General features: G+C 36.6%; 1 protein-coding gene across 4 annotated transcripts in view; it reads right to left on the reverse strand.

Annotated features, from left to right (window-relative positions):
- The window catches only part of KDM7A (lysine demethylase 7A), a 75073-nt gene that overhangs the window by 36612 nt on the left and 13550 nt on the right, over positions 1 to 24911 (reverse strand). For 2 of the 4 annotated variants that reach the window (XM_075157995.1, XM_075158003.1), the window contains exons 2-6: positions 10242 to 10327; positions 4065 to 4182; positions 3036 to 3196; positions 952 to 1093; positions 490 to 676 (exon numbers count right to left, since the gene is read on the reverse strand). In XM_075157995.1, the coding sequence (XP_075014096.1) occupies positions 490 to 676; positions 952 to 1093; positions 3036 to 3196; positions 4065 to 4182; positions 10242 to 10327 (694 nt within the window). Of the gene's footprint in view, positions 1 to 489; positions 677 to 951; positions 1094 to 3035; positions 3197 to 4064; positions 4183 to 4285; positions 4303 to 10241; positions 10328 to 18085; positions 18105 to 24911 lie in introns of those variants that run through there. The other 2 variants (XM_075158012.1, XM_075158021.1) reach the window with 2 other exon arrangements.

Raw genomic sequence — 24911 nt, forward strand, 5'->3', positions numbered from 1 at the left:
TCTTGTGATGTAAAAGAAGCAAACAAACCAACCAAAACTTTTTATTGGAGTATAAAAAATTCCAGCTTTTATAAACAGTTTATGGATATGTGCATACATGCCAAATGAGAACACATAAGATGAAATCACTTTGCCTCTTCTATAATGTACACATGGTCAAAGTTTGTGAGAAGAATAAAAAGTTGAGTAGGTCAATGATTTTTATTCAATTCATTTTTTCATACTAAAACCTCACTATATCACCTACCAGTCTACTAAAATGATCAGTCAACCAATTATAGTCTAGATGTCACCAACATCATGCTAAAATAGAAGCATAAAAATGCAACACCCAACAATCAGTAATTCGCTTTCAAGCTCCTCCCTTGGCTTTTTAAGGACAAAATTTCATACAGGTGATAATTCTAAACAGGTGATAATGCCATGGCAGAAAGCTGCACACTGAATAAATTTTGTTTCACACAGTCATAAATCAAGAAGCCTTCATACCCAGAGAACATGGTACCAAACTGATGTTCCTCCAAAATCGATATGAAAATCAGTATAGCTGTCCTGGACACCCATCAAGCAATACTTCTGAACAAAAGGCTTAGGGAAGACAGAATCATCTGGCCAATAATTTTCCACCCATGAAAGCTTTCTGGCAATGTCTGGTACTTCCACTAATTCAGACATCCTTTTAAAAACAAACAAGCAAACAAAAAAGAACCATAAATATAATCAAGAGTAAGCACACCTCTTTTTAAATGACAGCTTTAAATTTTTGTTTCCTACAAGATTATTACTTATGAATTCATAAAAATGTTTTATACCCACATTACATCACAGTAGCTGTCTACATAAAATACGCAGCCTCCTATCTTTCCCACTACAGACATTATATTCCTACACATACTGCTCAGCTTGGTGAAAACCACTTCCTACGTTCAAAGAATTGAAGTCAATACTCACTTTGTGTCCGAGAATTCCAGGCTTATCACATTCAATACTTTTGGTCGGTCAGGATTTGTGAAATATTTAATATAATTATGAAGCTTCATTTTACTGTCTGCTTGTCTTGCTACATCTATTACATCTATCACTTTGTCGCCACCTGTGAAAAACAGGATGACTTTCTTAAACGTATCGCAGATAAAAACAGCCATTTAAGGTGTGTAAGAGAAATTTAACTTTTTTCCAGCCTTTATCAAAACATTTCTGCATAAACACTCCACTACTACCAGCATTCTCTTGGAACAGAGACAGATCAGTATAAACCAACTTTTTATTAGGTATAACTATAATCAGCTAAGGACAGAACTGAAAACACTCGAAAAATAAATCCTCTTTCCTGTGGTTAACCAAAACGAAAAAGAGCAGTATAGAATGACTGCAACTGGTTTTAAAAAAAAAAATGGGTTTGTGGCTGCAATTGGAAAGACTAGCGTAGAGAAAGTTATCAAGGCAGATCTATTCCTCACTCTTCCTATTAATCATCACCACAGCACTTGAATATTTAACACAAGGACCACTGAGAATTCTTTACAAATAATAAATCCTACTGCTCACAGCTTGTAATTCTTAGCAAACTGCATTAAACTTGTGCCATAACTGGTACGTTTTTAACGTTAAAAACTATGCAGGTACTCCTTCGCAAACATTCTACAAGCCCACCCCCACCCTCCTTATATACATGCATAACTTTTAAGCACACGGCAATTTCACTGAATAATTAAGTCATGAATGTGCTTCATTTCTGAAGACAACAAGGATTGGTTTACGTATCGTGTATTTTAAAGTGATACATCTGTAGAACTAGACAAGCAAGAAGCAACCTTTAGTCAAGGGAAAGGACTAACAACAACAGTATAATAGCAATTGTTTTATGTCCATTTAGTTACACAACAGTCAAATTTGACAATTAATTTTGGAATGCTGGAATCTAGATGTACATTATAAACATAATTACTTTAAAATTGCAAGTTAGTATCATCTTGATAAATTCCAGATGGAATAGTATTTATTCAGTTTTCTTATTTTTAATTTCAGTAATAGAAAGGTAAATCTGTGGCATTACAATTTTTTCCCTAAACTGGAGAACCTGGCAGGTCAAAATATATGTATGAGAATGAGAAGACCAAGTTTCTCTCCGAATCTGAAGAGGCAGTATTCCAAAAGAAAAGATTCATAAGTATCAAAATTATAATTACACTTTAAAAGTAGAACACATTACTGTTCATAATCATCATAATGGTAACAACATTCCATATACTACATACTTCCTCTATTCTGGTGCCATTGTAAAATGCTGAAGAACAGAAAATCTACTTTCAGCACACATCATATTAGGTTATCACGAGAACACAGACAAGAACATATACAGACTTCTCAACTGTACTATACGTTACAGGAAATGTCATGCTGCAATTGGCTCAGTATCTATTTCTCTGTACTGCAGAGGTTGAAACCTCTTTACATGAGGTTGAAACAATTACAGACTGTCAAGAGATCTGGTAAGACAGCAATGGTCCTTGGGAAGCTCTAGCTCTCCTGCGAAAGGCAGCCAAGGTAGGAAATTTTCCAGGAAGAAAGATTTAATTCAGAAATGCCAATTTACTGAGCCCAAAACATTAAGTTTTGCAATATCCTAACCAACGATTAAACTTTATTGATCATAAGAGTGATTCATTCAATTCTCACAAAGAGAACAATCTTAAAAGTCATTATACTCTATTGGTTTACAATATGTAGCAGAAAAAAAAGACCCCAGCGTTCCATGTTTATCTTGCACCAAAACTAACACGTTTGAAAGTTGAAAAGTAAGGCAGTACTCCTATCGCATATCTACCACACACACACAAAAAAAAAAAAAAAAAGAAGAAAGGAAATAAACCACCAAAACCCATAGCTTTAATTTTACTCCCTGCTAGTCTTCTGGTTAGAAGTAATTCAATTTAGAATATATATTTAACACCCTGGAAGATCTTATAATCATGCAAATATTTATTTTAATTTACAGACAGGATCATTTGTAAGTACTCCAGAGTGACTCTTACCTACATATCGTTCCACATCTAAAACAGAGAAAGTTGGCGGAGGAAGTCTGAGCCCCAGACCATCTAGTTTAGGAACCATAATGGGAACATCAAACCCATGTTTCTCCAAGTATCTTTGTGTCAACTGGCTTCCATGCATTTTCAAAATGACTTCATCAGCACTGGTGGAAAAAAATAATGGAATATTAGCAGAAAAGCATCCTCCAAGCACTACTTAAAAAAAAATTATGTCCCAGTTTGGGGGAGGACAGATGGGAATGGCTACATTTGAATCCAAAAGAAGTGGACCCAGTACTATTATATTAAACATTTAAGTAAAAGACAAAGAAAACAACCTAAGCCAGCAAGGGAATGTTTACTGTCATGCATAACCTGGGAACTCAGTCTTTCTATATGACTGAATGCAGTAATTTAAGAGGACAGGGAAAACGAATTCTCAGAGAAGGCATTAAAGTACATTTTGGCAACAACAACAAACTCCCTTAAAGAATTGTAAGTCATTGTGTTTCAGTGAGATAGCCAATCTCAGACAGCTCAGGATGAAAGTACGACCATGTTTCTCCACCTTCCTCTAAAGCATGTGAGAATGGATAGACTACCAGCTCATATAAATGTTCTATGTTATTTGGAATGAAACTGAGGACTATTCCTGCACTAGAGGAATAGATAGACGATATTCTGACAGTTCAGGCACCAAAAAGAAAAACAAAAACCAACCACTCTTGCTACTGCTCCCACTCCCCTACAAAAGTAAACAAACAACAATTCAAAACCCCCACATCACCCTGTAGCAGTCCTGACAGACAACATGTCCCAGTGCAAAACTGAACAGAGGAAGCTACTGCAGGAAAAGGCAAATGTGTCCATCTGAAACAGGGATGGGGCAGGGGGGAATTCTAAAGGAGGAGGAAGTCATCCTCCACCTTCATTTTCTGAAGCAGAGAAATGTTAGTCGCCTCCCCTAAGACACACTCAACCGACAATGCTGCTCTATTTTTTTCACTGAAATATGCGAGTAAACTGCTGTACCTTGGGAAAGAGCGAGCCCGCAGCTGTTTAACGAAAGTCCGTGTTCCAGCCTGCACCGGTTTGGAACCATCATCCAACTCTGTGTAGTCATGTCTGTGCCAGTTCCTCCTCTTCTTCACTACAAGTTTCAGAAGGATTAAACTTTGAATTAGTTAAATCAGATGGCTCAGATTAGCTGTCATCCCATCAGTGAGCCAATCACATTACTATGATTAACAAACCTTACTGTTTATGCAGGTGACACTTCACGTATCTGCAACAAATGAAACCTTCAGGACACCTGACAGTCATTCTCTATAATTCTATAGTTCCTTCTATGTGAGAACCTCAGTGCACATTATACACAATGATTTAAGACTCCATATCCAGTGCAGCAGAAGTAAACAGCAGCAGCCTGAAAGTTGTCCAAATCTAAAAAGTCAGCAACAAAATTAGAAATAGAACTTTAATTCTCTAAAGCTCAGACTTCTTTTTTTAATAAACAGAAGAATCGTACGTCTTCAGGATCCATAGACTTCATTTTCTGTATTAACACAGAATTAACAGGAGTTAATCCCATTGTGCTATCTCACCATATGAGCATACCCATATCCAGCCTGATAATATTACTACCATTTACCACCATATGCTGTTCAAAACCAAACCACCGTTCTTTTATCCACTGCTTATGTCTCCGTAACAGTTCTGGGCAGGTGTGATTTTCACTATGCAAGCACAATATATAGAACGCAAGCATTGCACCCCAAAACAATCAACTTCTGAGTTGTTTGAAACTTTAATGCACTATTACAACATATTACTAAAGAACAAAGGATAAATTAATGTTCTATTACAATTTTGGGAATCTGAAACTGATAGTTCAATGGCAACTAAGTTGCATTTTTAGCAGTTCCCTATACTTAAAAGAGCCGAGGAAAATGAAAAACCAGACATTGTCACAAAAACTGTTGTCTTGGTCTCTCCATGACAAATGACAGATACACAAATGAGAAAAAAAAACTATTTTCATAGAATCACAGAATGATTTGGGTTGGAAGGGACCTTTAAAGATCATCTAGTCCAACCCCCCTGCCATAGGCAGGGACATCTTTCATTAGACTTGGTTGCTGAAAGCCCCCTCCAACCTAACCTGGGAACACTTCCAGGGATGGGGCATCCACAACTTCTCTGGGCAACCTGTTCCAGTGTCTCACCACCCCCATAGTAAAGAATTTCTTCCTTATATCCAAACTAAACATACCCTCTTTCAGTTTAAAAGCATTACCTCTTGTCCTGTCACTACAGGCCTTGGTAAAAAGTCATCTTCTTATAAACCCCCTTTATATATTGAAAGGCTGTATTTTAGAATATTGTAAGCTGTGTGCAGCCTCCCCATTTGAATTTTTTGGCCTGACGTGAACCGGAGGACAAAGTGACTTATGATACCATGGTGAACTTACTGTCTGTCTTCAAATTTTCATTATTTCGTGACCAATTATTTCATAATGGATATTTCATTAATTCATCTTAATCAACCACTCATTTTGTATCTTCATTTATAAAGAACACAAGCTCACTGCTTTGAAAGGAAGCCCTCAGTTGTATCATCTGTCTACCCGTTAGCAAAATGCACTTTGGAGCACTTTCTGTCTATACAAATAAACCTGTATCTCTTGTCCTCAAACATGCAACAGGCTGAGAAGCCCTATTAAATTCCCAACAGGTGCCTCGGCAAAAAGGACCGCCATCTCATCATCTGAGAAAGAAACTCCAACAGTGCTGAACTTGCTACCTTTCTACTGACTTAACAGCATATCATTTACCACGCTAAGAAACATACTAAGGGTACAGTAATTTTTAGGTTGCGTTTCAGATTCTCCTAAAAAAGCCAAATTCTGCTCCACAGCATTAGATAGTTGCTACTGGAAGACTGCCCCAAGAAGGTTTACTGAGACCAGTAATTTAACTAATATTAAGCAGAAACTTAGTTACATCTGCTGAGGAAACACAGAAGAGGGAAAAGCTACCGTTACTTGTCAACACGAATGGTGTTTAACAGGCATATACAAAACAGCCTGCAATGCAAATATGACACCCAGCTAAACAACTGTATTAATACAAATTTGAACTTTATGGAAGAGTTCATCCTTAAGTTTACCAAAGTCATGATGAACCCAAAATCTAAAAAAAGTGATAGGAATACTGAAAACACAGCTAACAGTAACAGGAAGCTACGGATTTAAGAAGGAAAAAAAAAGTAACTTCTGAAAAGAAAAAAAAAAATGCTGCTTCTCCAGAAAAAACAGTTGGTTATATAGGAGTAACTGACATCTTATAGTCATTACACATAAGAGGTAATTATTCCTATTGATAAGCTGTTTCCTACAGAAGTGACAAAATGTACCCTTTAGAAGACATTTAAGAGAATAAACTGACATTTATAGCTATTTGCTAACCTGAAAACCAGTGCCGAAGAGCCTGCTTAATGAGCCAACTATCCAGTAGAAATTCATAAATAATGAAGCCAGATTTATTAAGTTTTCAAAGCTATTTTCTCAGTCATAAATAATAATACAAGAAATTAGTGGCTAATACTAATTTGCAACAGAGTAGTTTCTCATAAATTCACTGCTGTTATAACAGCTCATTAAAATTGTAAGATGATACAGCTGCTTAAGAGATTTTTATAGCACAAAACCAACTTTTAGAAATCTGTCTTTCCAACACTTAAAACTAGAAATTAAAGTTGTTCTTCTGCTTTACTTAGTACTTGGCAACGTACATAATCCTTCCACAAGTAAGAGAACACTGAAGGACAGAAAACAGTAATGAAACCTTTTTCTGCTTACGTATTTCTTAATTCTAGAGCTTTTATAACCCCTTAAGACATTACAATAACAGTTGCAAGAAAAATAATTTAACTGAATGGATCCTCATGCTCAAATTAAAACAAAAAAAAAACCAAAAAACTGCATAAATTGAAATGCACATATAACACCTCCCCCTCCCAATCACTCCAAACTAGTGGAAGAAACTAGCATTCAGCCTTGCTGTTCCTGAAAACTGAGGCACAACCCACTGTGACAATACTAAAAATACGCACACCAAAAGTACACAGTTGCAGAGGGGCTGAGGAAAGGAAAGGAGTGTGCTGGAAGTTTTCATGAAAAGTAAGCAGAAAGCTATTTTTAAATTACATTCCTTATGCACTCAAAACAGTGGGCCAGTAACTGTACCTGCTTTAGGCAAACACTATTCCTTGCCTTCTCACACTACTAGTCTGTCTGTCTCAGAGGTCACATGCTAGACTTTAAATGGGGACCATCAAGAGGTATCCATCTGTACAATGAGGCCTCAAGTCTTGGAAGAGGTCCTCTAGGTGATTCCCAGTGACCAAAAGGCAAGAGAAATGTTAGCATAGGAAGACTGAAAAATTTTGAGGAGCATACAGTAAATCATACAATACCACTTCTAAGGCCTGGTACATCATCTCATATTGTCAGCTCAGATCAAACGCTGGCATTACTACCACAGTCAAAAAAAAACAGGTGGGACGATATTTACAGAATTTGAGAAGGTAAAACCAGATTAAGAAAGTACTGTCCTGACAACCACAGTCCTGTTAACATTTACTGTACCTCGCGCCCTCTTAAAGCTCTGGATTCCAGAGTCTAGTGACAGACCTGACTCCCAGCATTCATGCAGGTAGAGCATTTTCAGACTTAAGGATCACCGAGAAAACTTTGAAAATAACAAAATATAATATGAAGACTCTAAACCAAATAAGCTAAGAAAACTCCAAAGTGTATTACTATTTTTTTTATAACTTTTTTTTTTAATTATTTATGATTTTAGGATTAATTATTTCACATTTTACACACACAGCTGTTTACTAAAGGTCTTGTAAAATTGTTTCTCTTCGAAATCAAGAAGAGGAATTATTTTTGTTTGAAATACAAGAAGAGATTGATTAGTTCTCCTGTATTAATTTGATCTTCACATCTAACTATGCAGTTGCTTTCTTTTCATTATTGGAACGTAATTAATTTTGTAGGATACTGAAAGTAACAATCCATTTGGTAGTATGAAGTATGTGTTTCCTATGTATTTTTAGTAAATTTTTTGCGCTATGTCATTTGATTAGATGGGATTATATACACAAGTGTCTGCTGAAATCACAGATATACTTGCCCTCTTAAATCAAACACAGATGAATTTTTGCCTCTTTCAAAACTCCTTTAGACAAGGGAATTTTAGAATATGAAGCTGTAAATAAAAATACTTTTTTTACTTACATACATAATTTCATATGGTTGAAGCACTCTGGAGCATTGCTGCAACACTTAAAGTCATGAGACATTATCAGTCTCTCTAAACACTAAAGTAAGCAGAGCCCAAACCACAAACTATCATAGATTTGATTCTGACAGCTTAGCTGAGAGCAATTAATAAAATTCCAGGTGAAGACATATTTCAACATATCACCTCTGCTTGGGTTGATAAGTGACGTGTCTGAAGCTTCTACTAAATCTAGATGATCTACTTACTTGAGGCAATATGAAGTAATAAGGATAATATTTACCACAGATTCTTGTCTTTTTGAAAAGACTTCCAACACAAAAATCACTCTTATCTCACTGTCAAATTGCTGCAGATGAGACAGAGCTTGCATTAGAGCTAGCAGCCTCTGCATTACAAGAAAGGTTATTCACAGGCATCACGGTGAAGCAAACTAGTTCTCCCAATTTGAGAAGAGAAAAGAAGTTTCAAATTTACTAGTTTATTATTTTGAAAGTCTGATATGATTCCCCTTCTACTCCTCCTCCTTCCCTAGTCCCTCTATTCCACAGAAAAATCAGGCAGAAAGGTGGGGAAAGAAATGGCTGTCATTTGTATTCTGATTTACAGGAGAGACATGCAGATTTTTAACTGAAAATGTCAACTGGAATACTAAAAACTACAAGCATGTAAAACAGCATTCATCTTACCTTTTAGCCCCCAACCTAAAAGTAGCTAACCCTGAACTCACATACTATACAAGATACGTATCATGCAACATACATTAATTACATCAATAAGTGAAGCTTTATCACTTTGTTCGTACTCCAAAAGACTACCAGTGAGGGTGCAGTGGTTTTAAACTTACTGCTACATGGTAAAGGAAATTCAGCTTTGAAAAGATTCTAGATCTTAAGTCACTGCTGACTATAAATTATTAAGTGGTCTTCAAGCAAAAAAAAAAAAAACCCACATTAGAAAACACAAATGACCATGACTTACTGCTTGGAGGTTAAAGACACACAGTGCATATAAACATTTTTCAGGTCTGAACACAGAAACTTAATTCATTGTTGGAAAGGTGAAATTCATTTTTACACTGTTTCCTTTTGAGAACAGAAGTCATGGGGGAAAAATCTAGGGAGTTGGATAAAGCAGTATCCTTTCAGTAGTTACAGAAAGACAAAAACTGTTTTCTTCAGAATTGCAGTGTTACCATCTTTCCACTGAAGATCTCTACAGCGAATTTATCTAGTGAAAGGAGAACCAAAGAAGAGGTCTCTCTTGCTGCTCTGTTTCACAGTCTCTTCTGCCAACTCATAAAATTGCATTAGGAACTTGGTGGAAACTTGTTTATAAATCATAAACCTGAAATTCAGAGCTGTGTAACTCTCAAGGATGTAAATAGAAAAAAAAACAAAACAAAACCCAGGAACAGGAAGTTTATATTCTCAGATTTCACTGGACTGTTGTGGCATATAGCCTACAATCATCAAGAAAGGTAAAAAAGCTAACTCCTACATTTTCTCAAAGCTGCCTTCCAAGGTATAATTAAAATATAGGACACTTAAGCTGTCTTTTGGATTTTCCTTTTTTTGTTTTTTAAACAATGATTCCCCAATTTTCATTCTCTCACTCTCTGTCAAGTCCAGATTGTTTTCTTATAGCTCTGTGCACTTTGATTAATCTATAGCGGTGGGTTTTGTTTTATTCTATCTGCATCTCCAGATCAAGGAACCTTTCAGGATGGTTTGTTTTGTTTTGTGGGTTTTTTATCAGCTCAGAGTTAGTCATGTAGAACCAGTACTTTCTAAATAATCAAACTCATCTTGAATGTTCTTCTGAAAAGTCTTGTTCAATTGTACATGGAGAGAAAACAAACTGAAAGTGTAAAATAAAATCTGAATAACCCATACTTACTTAGAGAAGGCCCATGGAGAATTGCACAGTTGGGACAATGGTATAGATCAATGTCAACAGCATGGTGCTCCTCTACGCCAACACAGCTGGAATAATATTTTTAAAATGTTAATGAGAATACACGCAAGATTTATTTTTCAAGCTAAAAAATAATTAAATCTTAAGTCTTTACCAGAACATGCTTAGTCTACAAAATTGTAATGAGATACCAAATTACCTCAACTATTGGGTTGCCACATAAATTTTGAGTAATAATTTATCACTGTACAAAGAATGCCATTTTTAAAAAATCACAAAAAGGGAACAAGAATCAAATTTCTTTAAAAATTAGTCCACAATATATACCATTACCCCTCATCCCCCAAAAAAACTTTGATCTTAGTTACAGGAAAAGTTTATGCAAAATCATTCAAGCGATTTTCCTTATGAAAGTTATGATTTCAAAAAAGTTCTAAAGTCTATGTGCTGTCAATTTACAGAAGATATCATGGATTTTTTCTTGTTTTTTCTTTTCTTTTTTTTCTGCAGAAGGCACATAACTGACTCCTACCCCCCAAGACAAATCAATGAAGAATACTTTCATATTCTTCCTGAAATCTTTACACTACTAGTACTAGCTATGTAAGTTACACAAGTGACCACACAAATCACTTTGTAGAAGTGTTTTTGTTTTAAAATAGCAACAAGTATTTCGAAGAGCACTTGAGAGATGTAATGTTTTCCCGGTGCACATTTTTTCCCAGATAAAACAGTCAAAGTGGGATTAAAGTTGAAAATCTTTATAACAGTCATGACAAAACATCTACACTGGTGTATATCTAAACAACACAATTGTAAAGTCAAAATGAAGTACGTTGTCTTAGAATCCGAAACACTAGAGGTTAATTGGAGAAGATGTGCTTTGGCACAAACTTCTCAAGAAAAAAAAAAAAGTAATCCCTACTTGCTGGTAGAATTTGAATCCTGGCAGAGTTCTTTCTCTCAGAAGTTCATTGACACTTATAAAATTGCTGACTTTATAATACAGAAGCAAGACTACAACACTGAACATTTACACCAAAATTAGGTATTTACATTCAATGCATTCTAGTAACACGAGAACTTGAACACCACTCCATTCAGGTAATCCGTTTCATATCAAAAGTGTAATGACAGCTTAAACACTGAAGCTTTGAAATGACCCAGCTACAAGAAGTCTTTTCCCTAACAGGCTATTGCCAAAACTGCTGACATGCTCCAGTACGCGTCAGTACATGCTGCCAAAACAATGTACTAAACAGTCTAGCATTCAAAGCGCACCAATGAGCAAATCAAATCTGAAACTGAAGAGCATCTCCCATGTAACTACCAATGAGAAGTACACCATTCTGAATTCTCTGTAAACAGATTCAGCTGGTTCTTCTACTTCTCCCTTCGCTACATACCACATGAAATTTAGAAATTATATACCTTTTTTATATACATACTATTTTAAAATCTAAATACAAAACTCAGCTGCCACAGTTCATCACAATTCTTGCAATATTTAGTATCTGTTTTAAGACCACAACTACAGGAATTGTTATTACATGAAAATTCAGCTGACATATAAACAAAAAGGAAGGCAGAAGCAGTCTTTAAAAATGCATGTCCCATTTCCTTCTGCTTGTGTTCTCTCTCTTTTTATAGAATAGATGAGTGACTCATAATCCTATGTATTATAAGAAAACTGTTTTAAAATGTACACTCTAAAAGCCCCAAATGAGAAGGCTGGTTTTATACATCCTTAGGAATCCCATTATTTTAGCTAAATTTCTGAATTTTGAACAGCTAAAGATATTTATGTTGGACTGTATCTTGATCAAGTTTGCACAATTATTCAATGAAACACAGTGCTCCATGGGAAAACTTCACTTACTCCCTTTCCTTTTTCTTGGTGTTTATCTGACCCATTCATCATCACCCCAATCAGATTATCTTGCTGACTAACAGTGCTAACTTTGCATCAAAGTACAGTAAAAATACCTTCAAGCTTTGACAATTGTTTGTCATATTCTGTTTAAGAATGTTAATTTTATTGTCTCTTATAGAATGTTACAGATAGCCTGAAAATAAAGTAGAAATTCTGTTAAGTACTAAACACTTTCTCTGACTTGATTAATTCCATAACCTTTCTTGAAGGCACATGGGGCTTTGTGTATAGAGACAGCAGGTGACACTGGAATGGTATCAGAACATCTGGAATAGCCATTCAATAAAGAAAGCAAACATTTTTGGTCTACTATTTATGCTCGAAACTCAGAACTAACTGGAAAGGCAAAACAATAACTGTGAGATACTGGAAGTGAATCTAGTAGCAGATACCTGACTGATGCAAAGGGCAAATGAGGTGCCAGTACCTGCAAGAACAAGCATTGCCAAGGATGCCACAGATCATATCAATCACATACAGCACCATTACAAGTCACTTATTCTGAGTCCCTTTCTCCAAGGTACACAGTTGAATGTGACATTAATCATTCTGGCTACTAGCAAGCAATCAATTACTGGAAAGTGCAACTTCAGACCTCAAGCATCAAAGCAAGGTCACCAAGAGGTAGCAGAGAGCCTGGAAAGCATTAACATACTCAAACACAGTAACACTCCCAATCCACTGATGTTTTCCTGAATGAAATACCATTATTATCCTTCACCTCGCCATCCACTTGGATTGAAATGTCTTTAGTATATATTACCTAGTTGCTGAATTGCTCATCTCCTGCAGGGAAGCTGTAGACTAATCCTCAGGAATGGTGAAAAGTTTACAGTATTACAAAATAAAAAATAAAATATAATAATAATAAAAAAAAAACAACCGTAGGAGACGATGCAAAAATACATCTCTAATTCTGTTCATGAAGGCGGAAGGCCTGAACAGGCCCAATTTTACTTGAAATGGTTCTAGCAAGGTAGAAAAATTTAGTTAAAAACAGACTCCATGGTATCAGTCTCCAAATGGTCAGACTTTCATAACTTCCCCAAGGTGTCTAGTATCAAGGGAAGGTTAGCAAGAGGTAGTAGAAGAATTGGGGAAATGCCAAGTTTTTTCACATACAAGAACATGCCCATCCCCAGCAACTGAAGAAATCCCTTGCTACTGAAAGTTCGAGGAACCAATTCCCCAGCCTTAAGTCTCACTAGAAGGTGAATGTTTTTGATTTAGTCTCAACTTTACATTTTATTATTATATTTGTAGCTATGTAAAGGAGCAAGTGTAAATCAAAAACAATCAGAAGAGGACTGTCTAACATATCTGATATATACCAATGGACCTCTGCTTTTCTGTAAAGGGAAGATAAGGCTTCTATCACCGGGGGGGGGGGGGGGGGGGGGGGAAGAGGCTGTTCTCTACTGCAGTATTGCTATTAATTTCAAATTTAAGAGATGAGTACAGATAATTCAGGGTGACAGATTCAACAAGTATTTCACAATTATATTGAAATGTCTTATACAAGGAGTTTGCAATACTGCAGTAGAGAACAGCCTCTTCCCCCGCCCCGTGATAGAAGCCTTATTTTCCCTTTACAGAAAAGCAAAGGTCCTTGAATCAAGAGTGCTTTGGATTTTTTTCTTAAACCAGGATTCTTTCAGTCATACCAACAGAGGCAGTTAAGCAATCTCTAAAATGTTGTGGTCGTGCTTGATAACAACAGAAGTAGGGAGGAGAAAAGCCAGACTGGATTGAGAGCAAGCAGGTGTTAGATTTGGAGGGTGCAGCAGCCTGTGTGGTGGCTGACGTGGATCCAATACTTGTTCACAACATCGTGCTGCTGTAGGAGAGAAGAGGTGCCAGCTGCCTTGGGTGACTTGTTATGTACAACCGTGCAGTCTTCAGGGATAATGCACTCTTGATTCAAGGCCTTATTTTCAGGGGACAGTCCTTAAGGGGACACGATTACTTGAAATGCTATTTTATCATACTAAAACAAGTAGTGTATATACTCTACCATTATATAAAATTCCAAGTATAAAAGGGAATGATTACACACAGCACCACAAAAGTCAAGATATGAGTAAAGTTTGGATGCCCATTTTCCCAATTTAATTGTCACAGCTAAAAAGACTAACAGGCCAGATTATCTACTGTCAGCAAGATATTCCTACTAGGAAATTTCTGAGATTTCCTGTATATAAGGTATACTGAAAATAGAAATCTTGAAAATTGAGAGATGTAAGCAATTCTCGATGATCTAATAAAAGGACTGCAGAAAACAGATGGATTATCCTCAACATGGAAAAAATGAGTCAATTTGTCAAGAAGCTGGGTCGTACACAGGACACTATCCTCTTGGATTCTGACTTCTGTTCCTCTCCCCCATCACTTCAATTCCTTAAGCTCCTTTTTAACCTCTTTCAGTGGTGGAAAACAATCCAACAGACTCTTCTTTCTAGATGCAATTGTACTTCTTAGAAATTTCCCACAGTAGCTTCGACTTCTCTCAACACCAGTGTGACACTTTGTACCTATAAGCTTTACCTAGGAGATGAGGGAACGTGACAGGCAATCACAGGAACGTCTACTACTTCTTCAACAGATACTGTTAGATAGATATTGTTTTACAATTAGATACTGATTTACAGCTCAAAATTGAGCCAAAGTTTTTTTTACATCTCTTACTTTCTTCTTGGGACACACAAAGTTCAGACCCAAAGACCTCCTGGTTTTCCACAGTCTGACCCGAACAGCCTGACTTTTTTGCTGTCATTGTGCAGCAAAAATGCAGGTTCAGGACTCTTGCTAGCATGTTTAATTAGGCACAATACCTAACATCTCTTCCAAGCCATAAAATTACGGAAAATTACATTTTCCAAGATCCCCCTATATTCTCCCTGAATAAACACTATGGGTAATGTTCTTTTTCTTTCTCTACTATCCTATTTCTGAACAAGAACTCAGCACATCCTCTTCTTCAAGTCCACCCTTGCATCAGCACCCACAACCTTTCCGTGCTATGCCTCAGAGAGCACTGCAGGGTTTACCCAGCAAAAGGAGGAAAAAAAAAAGAAAGCACGTCTTGAAATCCAGTAGGAAGAGATTAACAAAAATCCTGGAACAGCAAAAAAATACTAAGGATAAACGCCTAAAGATAATTACTAGGGCTACAGGCATGTTTCCTATTAACTCCCATTATCTGACAGAGTAGGTCCCCAAAATCCTTTTTCGATTTCCAGTTATCCACAGAATAGCTGAGAAGATATACAGATAGTGAGCCCCTACTGTTTCTTAACAGGAAAGGAATAAGTAATTCTAGAGGTAGCAAAGATTCATTAGTAACAGGAGAGTCTTAATTGTCCGAAAACGGAAGTCACTACCGCAGGGTACAGTTTCACATCATATTAAACTGAGTGTAGTTGTTGCTGCTGAAAAAAAGGTGCCACCCTCCTTCCTCCAACTGTCTGACCATGGACTCCCATTGTTTCTCTCACCAGATCTAAACCATCAGGCAGCCACATGACAGGTCAGTTCAACAAGCTGATCCAAAGGAAAAAAATTAATCACCATTCAACGCACTTTTTCAGATAGGCTTTAGAAACCCTAGCAATAAGATTCCTATAAATAAAAAATAAATAAAATGTTACATGTTACAGTTATATGCAGTTATTTACCAAATCTGTAACTTAATGTTATTTTCAAGACATGATATTTGAAAATATTCTGTTATTTCATCTCTACAGTATTTTGTCTTTCTAAAAAAGTTTGCTAAACAATAGGAGAGAGATGTCTGTTTAGCAATCTTATACCGACAATATACACGTATATAGAAAGAGACTGACACTTGCCTTTTTAGTATCAGGCCTTATTACTGAATTTCAAATCATCACGGATGAGATATATTTCTATTAATATACTGAGCAAATAACTCTGTAAGGAGTAGGCAAGTATTATAGTAAAACTTTTCAGTTTACCTGTCACAAGGTCTACAGTTGCTACTTTCAGTCCTAATCTGAGCATAACAAAACCGAAAATACTATTGCATTTATTGTCAAAATTAACTGGCAAACTTGCAAGTTATGCAAAGAACAGCTTCTCTTACTCCATCCCAAGAATGCAAAGAAAAGCATAGGGTAGGAAGTCAATATGGCAAATTTTAAGGAATTCTGGTTAGTCATTTAATTCAAGTCTATTCTTTCCAAGTGGAAAGAGGATGCCAAGTAGGCAATATTTACAGGTTAAAACAATGGAAGTACTAAAGATGTCACTGCCACAACCAAATAGCCACATCTGTCACTCATTCAGGGACAATATTAAAATACTTAATTAGGAATAGAAAGACAAAGTCATAGTGTGACAATACTGTTGACAGACTACATACCATCCCATAGCACAAAAAACAGCTAAAAAATGAAGTTTATGTGAAGGAGAGTCTAAAATTTAAAATAAACATAGTGAGCTTCAAAAACCTGAACCTAAGTGCCAGCTAGATTTTTCTCCCCCTCTCTTCAAAATGCATGCAATTACACCGAAGTAATAAAACTGACCAAAAAACACAAAGCAACATAGGAAAGTGCAAGGAACCACCAGCTGTCTTAGTCTTAGTCTTTACCTTAGTCTTAGTCTTTATTTGTGTGTCTTATATTGTGTGTCTATATTGTGTGTCTTACCACAATAAGCCTGGTAACAATTCTGGAATCACAATACTAGTAATTTTAGGCTTACAAGGATTTACTTTGGCAATTAAATAATTTTAAAGAAGTGACAAACTTCTATACACTAGATATAGAACCATGGTGCCTTAAAATAAATTACAGAAAAAAATACCCAACATAAAATACTTGAGCTTCTGTTCTTGCCATATTCACTTTCCAAAACAAAGAACCTTTTAAAAAGGAACGACTGGTATAAACACAACTCAAATAGCATGCATAAATACACTTTTTAAAAATAATTTAAAAAATAGAAAAACAGAATAATGGTTATCTGTACCAAATATTCCCCTCTCTAAGAGCTACCAATTTTCTCCAGAGGAAAAAAAAAATTTTTTTTTAGATTTGTATAGAATACATGTACTATATACATAGTACATATTCACTCACACACATTCCACCAACCAAGTTCTTAAGGACAGAAAAATGACACGTAAGGCCAACTCTCAAAATACACTAACTTATTCAGTATTGCATGATCCTACAACACACATAAGAATACCAACAATAACAATGCTGCATGCCATAATACACATAAAACTCTGACCTTTGATTGCTCAGAGGCATCTGTTCTGACACTTCCAAAGTCCTAAGAGATCTTAGTCTACTTTAGATTAACCATCACATTACACACTAAAAATGTAAATGTTCATTACATAGGTTTAGACTTCCCTAATGTAATTGAACCCTATTGCTTCCAAATTACGTTCTATTTCTCTGAAATGAGGTATTGCAGTAACACAAACATGCAGACAGGTATATGATCTATTTTGATTTCCAAAGGACCTTCCAAAAGCTCTGACTTCCTGGATCTCCAGAAATAAAATTTAAAGTTTGATAGCTATACTAGTGCTGTCCTTGCAGAAGACACTTTTAATGGCAATACTCACGCACATTCTTCCATTGAGAAAGAAAATCAGTATACGTAATTTCTCTCTCAAGTAACAGTGCTCTTTGCTCCCTCAAAGCATAGAGACTAAAATAAATAAAATCAGTACGTGACATCTTGTCAAAGAAAGCTCAGCTCCACAGAATGGATTCTGAAAAGTAGAAACCTAATAGGAAAAGTATGACCAATGGAATAAAGCTATCAAGTTACATAATGATATAGGTTCAGTTACAGATACAACAAAATCTTCTACCTACATTTAGAGATATAGCCGTGTATTCAACATACTCACCATGGTACCTAAAATCTCAGGGAAACAACACTGACGTACATTATTTGTACATTGACTCTTCCATTCTGGAATTCCAGTCCAGTCTGAAAATGAGTTGATATGTTTTTGAAACTGAACACATGCTTTTTTGCAAGATCTGGATTTTTAAGTACAATTAGTTCAATTTATTGAAATTGCTAGAATGAAGTTAAGACAAAAAGGGCCATTACTTTTACAAAATACTTTGACAACTGAATATTTGGTATAATCAGCATAATCTTTCTTCTAATCATCTACGTTTATGAAAAGATTGTGGGGAGAGCTGATTTTCCATACAATGATTTCATGTAACTATTAGGAATTTAAGCAAAAAAGTAAAATGACTGTTCAAACTGCATTCAAAAGTAGTACACGCTCAGGGAATCCAAAGAGTTTTACATGCAAAAATACACACTGAAGGCAAAAAAACTTTTCATTGCAATGTAAGACTGTTAGAAAGAGACACACAGTCCAGCTTAATTCATAACAGCATCGACCAGCATGGATTACGTGTAGCAGTTTTATGAGAGAAGTACTTTTCCTAATGACGATTTCCTGACAAGGCCAAGTTAACATTACCAAAGTACTTCTGATGTATTCCTTCTGTTTAGTATCATCTATTAAGCACATACCCAAATTCTCCCTCCTTCCTATGCCAACTGAGATTTCTACTTATTCCTCCCAACCAGACTGATTGCATCAAGCAGCTTTAAAAGAGCATTTACAATTAATTTTTGTCCCTGTCCTTTTGAAATCATTGTTTTACAGAAATGAATGTCTGAAGGAGCGTAGATCTTCTAGCGTGGATTTTAGCAAAATAAGCTGCCCCAAAAAGATCAGAAAAATAGCATTTAAGAAAACTACAGCAGACCTCAAAACTAAACAGCATGTCAGTGAGAGCAGAGAAAAGGCATTTTAAAAGCAGCAGTGATAGTTGAAGGCTTTATTTCAGTGTGAAGCCAATTAGATGAGATAAAACAGGATGACACTGGCAACTGAATCAAGACATAAGATTTATAGGAAACAAAGAAAAAAAATGTACATCAATCTGACCTGAAGAAAATTTTTTTAGCACTGTAAAACCAGTAATCAGTGTAACCCTTCACATATGAAGCAAAGCACTCGGCTCAGGAATTCAGAAAGATTCTCTGTAGCAGTTCAGACTCCCATCTTTCTCCATTCATTTTCTCAGTGTGGGCAGACTGACACACCAAAGAAAAGGAGAAACAATAGCCCAATCTTACTTTAGGCACTGTGTCTTAGTGGAGTTGCAACTGCTAGAAGCATGTTGACATAAATGAGAGCTATTCTGTCCTTCCCACAATTGATGCAGGAAAAAGAATTAACACTGGATTTCAAGTAATTCTAGGAATACTGGAGTCCCAATTTATCTGAACACAGCCAGCATGAATTTTAGTTCTGGTTATAATGCAAAGTCTGTAACAGCTTTGTTTTCCTATTAGGTAACATGGACCTTACATACACAAAGGAACACACATATTAATTATAAGTTCAAAGAAAGAAGGCATTGGAAGGGGAAGAAAGACGACAAAAATTAACTGTCTACCTATACACTGATGCCAAAGGTTTTCTAGGTCTTTAAGAAAGTTTTTCCATGATGTATTTTTATCTCCTCCTCAAGACTCCAAGCCAACGAAAGTTCACCTCTTCCCCCCTAAGATATTCCAGAACCTAGTAAAAGCCCCTGACAGGTAACTGCATCTTATTTACGTAATTTGCCTTATTTCAATTCCCAGACAGAGTTATTCTGTTATAATTGTGCTTACAAATGAGAACCAAAAAAAACCACCACCCCCCTACAGCTTGCAACGAAGCAAAAAAAAAAAAAAAAAAAAAAAAAAAAGGCACTTTAAAATAATACCTTCAAACCACAGAGGTTTTAAAGGCAGAACCAATACTCTGTCTCGATTCTATGAAAAAAAAAAAGAAAAAGAAAATACACCAAACAACAAAATCTTCAATCCATTTAAAACAGCTGCCATAGCTCTCTTGAAACAGACGTCTTAACTGAGTGCCTGTGTGTGGTTGTATTGTACTCAAGAACAAACTACTACCCAAAATTGCTACCATTATTTCCCTAACAGAAAGAGGAAGAAATAGGCTAAGCTCTACTACTTTAGAGGTAACAAGAGGGTGGAAAAGGGAAGTCAGTAGGCAAGTTAATTAAACCTTCACTCATTCAGGAATAAAGCAACTATGACAACGGTAATACAGCAAGTGAAGGCCACCCCTTTTCCTGAATGAAGATACAAAAACTGAAATTTAAATAAGCTCTTCTTTTTGTTATATATTGTCTACACACGTTTGCTTGCCTTGACTTTTAGATTCTTAATTTTTTGTCTTAATCTTTCTCAGCGCCAACTTGCATACAGGCTCCTGTTAATTATCACTCTGTCTCTAGCCATCTTAATGAAACTTTGCGTATGATGTGGTTTTAAGAATTACTGGCATCCCAAGTCCTTTGACCACAGTCAACATAAATTTCAGTTCCAGTTCCAGTGCAGAGCTTCCTATTAGGTAGCAAGGGCCTTTTGTACACAGAATAGACATACTAGTTACTTGTTTCTAAGAGAGAAGGCATTGGAAAGGGAGGAAAGAAGACTGAATCACAAACAGCCTATGAAGAGAAACTGAGGTCAATCCAAAATTACAAATAAATCTTAGGACGCAATGACATGATATAGCTTGCGTTGATCTAACAGCTTATAGCCACTGGAAGAGGCAGGTTACTCAGTCCCTTCCAAGCAAGCACTCCCATTCCCCTTCCATGCAATGGCCCTGGTACTCGCCTGGTTACAAGGCAACCTGTTTTCACTCGCTTATCTGACAGAAACTAACCTAACCAGTTTTCTGCCTGTTTATCAAGTTAGCTTACAGCACAGTCGGGACAACTATCAGGGCCAATCCATGAGAGGGAGTGGGACTATGTAACCTGGAGAGAGGGATATGAGAAGTAGGACTGCCCCTTTTGGCAATGGAAGTCACTAGACCCAGTCAGTATTGAACTTCACTCTCATTATTCTCTAACACTCAGAACTACTCTGATCCAACAGATAAATTGCCAATAGCTTACCAAGTAGATTGCAAGGAACATCCCTCCCTGCATCTGAAAAACTTCCTAGAAATGAATTACATACTCTGCACAACATCAAAAAAGATGTTACTAAGTCCAAGAGATGCATATATTGGCACTAGATGCCGTAAGTGAAGCAAGGTTTTTTAGATAGCACAGCATTTAAGATGGTCTTAGTCTGACTGCCTTTAGGTATCCCAAATTTTCTTTGATGAAGTGTTTAGTTTGACCAGTTCCTTGAGACTAGTTATCTGTAGCTCCAGCTACAAGAGTAGCTGAGGCAAGTACCAGGCGGAGGTATGACTTTATGCCACTACCAATATGTTATTCGCCTACAAAACACTCTTTCCAGTAATTCACTGAAGTACAGCAGTAACTATAACAGATCAGAAAAACAAACAAGTAATCCCAACAGTTTGAAAGCCGTATTTCTAAACCACATCAAACATGGGTTTCCATAAAGCAGGACAAAATCAGAAGGACAAATTTTCACCTCCTAGTTTGAGAGAAATATGATGACCATTCTGAAGTGTGAAGGTATCTACTTGCTCTTAATAAAAGAAATACCACTTTATGTTGGGAAACAACAAGATTTAATGTTTGGGGTTTATTTTTTAGAGATTGAGTAGAAAAAACTCACTAATGGTTCTTGCATATTCACTCACAGCAGTTCCTGAATTCCAGAATTACCTACACCCAAGTCTCACAAAAAAAACGTTTATAGAATCATAGAATATCTCAAGTTGGAAGGGACCCATAAGATCATAGATTCCAACTCCCTGCTCCTCACAGAACTACCTAAAACTAAACCATATGACTAAGTACATTGTCCAGACACTCCTTCAATTCTGACAGGCTTGGTGCTGTGACCACTTCCCTGGGGAGCCTGTTCCAGTGACTGACCACCCTCTCAGTGAAGAACCTTTTCTTAATGTTCTATCTGAACTTCCCCTGACGCAGCTTCATTCCATTTCCTCGTGTCCTGTCGCTGGTCACCAAAGAGAGGAGATCAGCAGCTCTCCCTGTTAGGCCAACCACCTCTTTTAGGTGATCTGCACTGTATGTAAAAAGCAGCTTTTAATTAATTTGGGGATTTGTTGGTATGTCTTCAGCAGTTCTATTTCCTTCTAAACAGCTAGAAGTGTTGACTACTCCTCATCAACAAAGGGCATGAACTGCAGCCTCCTACAGAGAGAGTACTTGCTGGTTATTCCGGTTGCCTAATAAAGATGAGCTGTTTAGAAAGATCAGGTTGCCTAATAAAGATGAGCTGTTTAAAAAGATCACGAAGCATGACAAGGACTATCAATACTGTGTTATGTTATGCAATGCGTTGTCTGTAAAGCTTTCGACATCCTGAGTAATACTGTCAGTAGACACCATCAGATCTGTCTTGCTCTCAAGCACAGTGATAAAGAAAGGTTTGGAGGTGAACTGTAACAAACCCACAATGGCTTCCTAGCCTGAGGGAATTGATTAGGAAGCTAATGATTGTTTTTAAACTGTGCCCCTTCATTGGAAAATGACATCAGGCATGATTTGAAAATATTACTTTCTGCTAACAACATTAGGCAATATCCTTTTCTGTCTCCCATGTTCTAGCACCAAAAACCAATAAGACTCCATTACTGCAGATCCCTTATTCATGGGTTACTATATGACTGATTTGCTCCTTTTACAGACTGCAGCAACAGCAAACTTGGCTTCAGCCTGCTTTACACACCTTTTAACTGGCTCCTTACACCAAATACAGTATATCACCTAACTAGTTTAAAAATTTCTGAACCAGATTGGTTTTAAAGACCTCGTGGAGCCTCCTACTAAGTAGCCTTAACGCTCACAGTAGCATTCAGAGTCTCTACAGCTGTACCTGAAATGAATCTTTTACTACCTTCAAAATTCAACTCATTAAATAGTTCTCCTCCTTTAAGAAGAGGAAAAAAAACCAAACCATGCAGACATTTTTAAACTCCTCTGCTTCTCAACTGCATAATTCCCCCTCCAGTCTACAATATTTTCCAGACATTGCTGAGAACTTTTCAGTAACCAGAATAATTTCTGCATCTTCTAACCACAACATAAAATAATACATGATGGCTCCTATAGCTTTGAAATACCTTACTTTTATAAGGCAAATAGACTTGCAGTCAATAACAAGTAGAGACAGACGCTCCATTTTTGAAGAAATCTGAGAGCAAACTGGCTCATCATCTCTAGTTCACCATCCTCATTTCAAACGCAGATGGAGTAGCTGATTACATTAACTCTATTTAAGCTATGATACAAGCAAACTGTTTCAGATACACAGATAATGAGTTTAAATATCAGATGTTACATTGGCTGGCTGGCAGAGCAGTCAGTAGAGTAAGCTTCTTCAATCAACTAGATAATGCCCATAATTCAGAGATCTTTATCGGATTCTCAGCTGCTTATAGAGGTCCAGAGGGGCATACTGGCCAAAACTGCATCCACGCAGTCCATAATATATCAAGAAGTTACTTTTACACATTATTCTATCTATAGAAATCTAACTGTTCAATCCTATTCAAATGAAATTAATGAAGAACAGTTATTTTCAGACCATGTGGAAACTTCAAATGCAGAACAAAGCTAAATAGAGTTTGGGGGTTGAGTTACATCAACACTAAGATTAAATTTTATCTGCAACAATTATTTTTATTCTGGAGATAATTTGACATACTGATTTTAATCTAAAACTCTAAAAAGTTCAGATCTGAAACCAGTTACTGAAACCAGTTTTACTCTATCATAAGTTATCTAGAGTCATCTAAATTATTTGCAAAAGCACAAATCCACATCTTTTATTCTAGATTTTACACACAAACACTTTTGGAGGTAATCTTTATTTCACAGTCCGTGCTACTCAGCTCCACAGCTTTTAGATGGGAAAAAAAAGATTTTATCTATGTATCATTCTAGTGTATGTATATATAGCTCTTCCAATGCCACCTTCTTCATAGTGAGCGAAACACCAGTAATATTCACACAGGAAAGCTCAAAGAAATGCACAAGAAAAGTATGAAGCGGGAAGCAGAGGACTTACTGCAAAATGTCCCCTGAAACTGAGTGCAGATATTTACCATTCCTGTAAAAATTACAGGAGATGTTATGGTTCACTTATCGTGAAAAACACAAAATTAATTCTTCAGGAGAAAATTTCTGACTCAAATTTTACTTAATTGTTTCTATGAGAGAAGACAGGAAGTCTGCCAAAGAGCAATATATCCAAGTGTTTTATGTTGGGTGTCAATACTACAAGAAGTGATTGTATGAAAATGTTTTGATATAAACTAAGTAAATTATGTCTTTTCAATTCAAGAGTGAAAGTACACATTACTACAGGTCTTAGGCTTTGTCTGCAAGGCTATCTGCACTATTACACACTGGAGGCCAACCAGCTGGAACGCAGCACTGCGAGAGAAGGACCTTGTAGCTCTGGTGGATAACAAGCTGATCATGACCCAGCAATGCAACCTTGTGGCAAAGGCAGCCAACGGCCTCCGGAGCTGCGTTAGGAAAAGCGTTGCCAAAAGGTCAAGGGAGGTGAACTCTCCCCTCTACTCAGCACTGGTGAGGCCACACCTGGAGTGCTGGGTCCAGTTCTGGGATCCCCAGAAGAGACGTGGACATACTGGAACAAGACCAGCTAAGTGCTACTCAGATGATTAAGGGACTAAAGCATCCTCCAGATGA

The sequence above is a fragment of the Calonectris borealis genome, chromosome 1, assembly GCF_964195595.1.
Source record: "Calonectris borealis chromosome 1, bCalBor7.hap1.2, whole genome shotgun sequence".
NCBI classification, from domain to species: domain Eukaryota; kingdom Metazoa; phylum Chordata; class Aves; order Procellariiformes; family Procellariidae; genus Calonectris; species Calonectris borealis.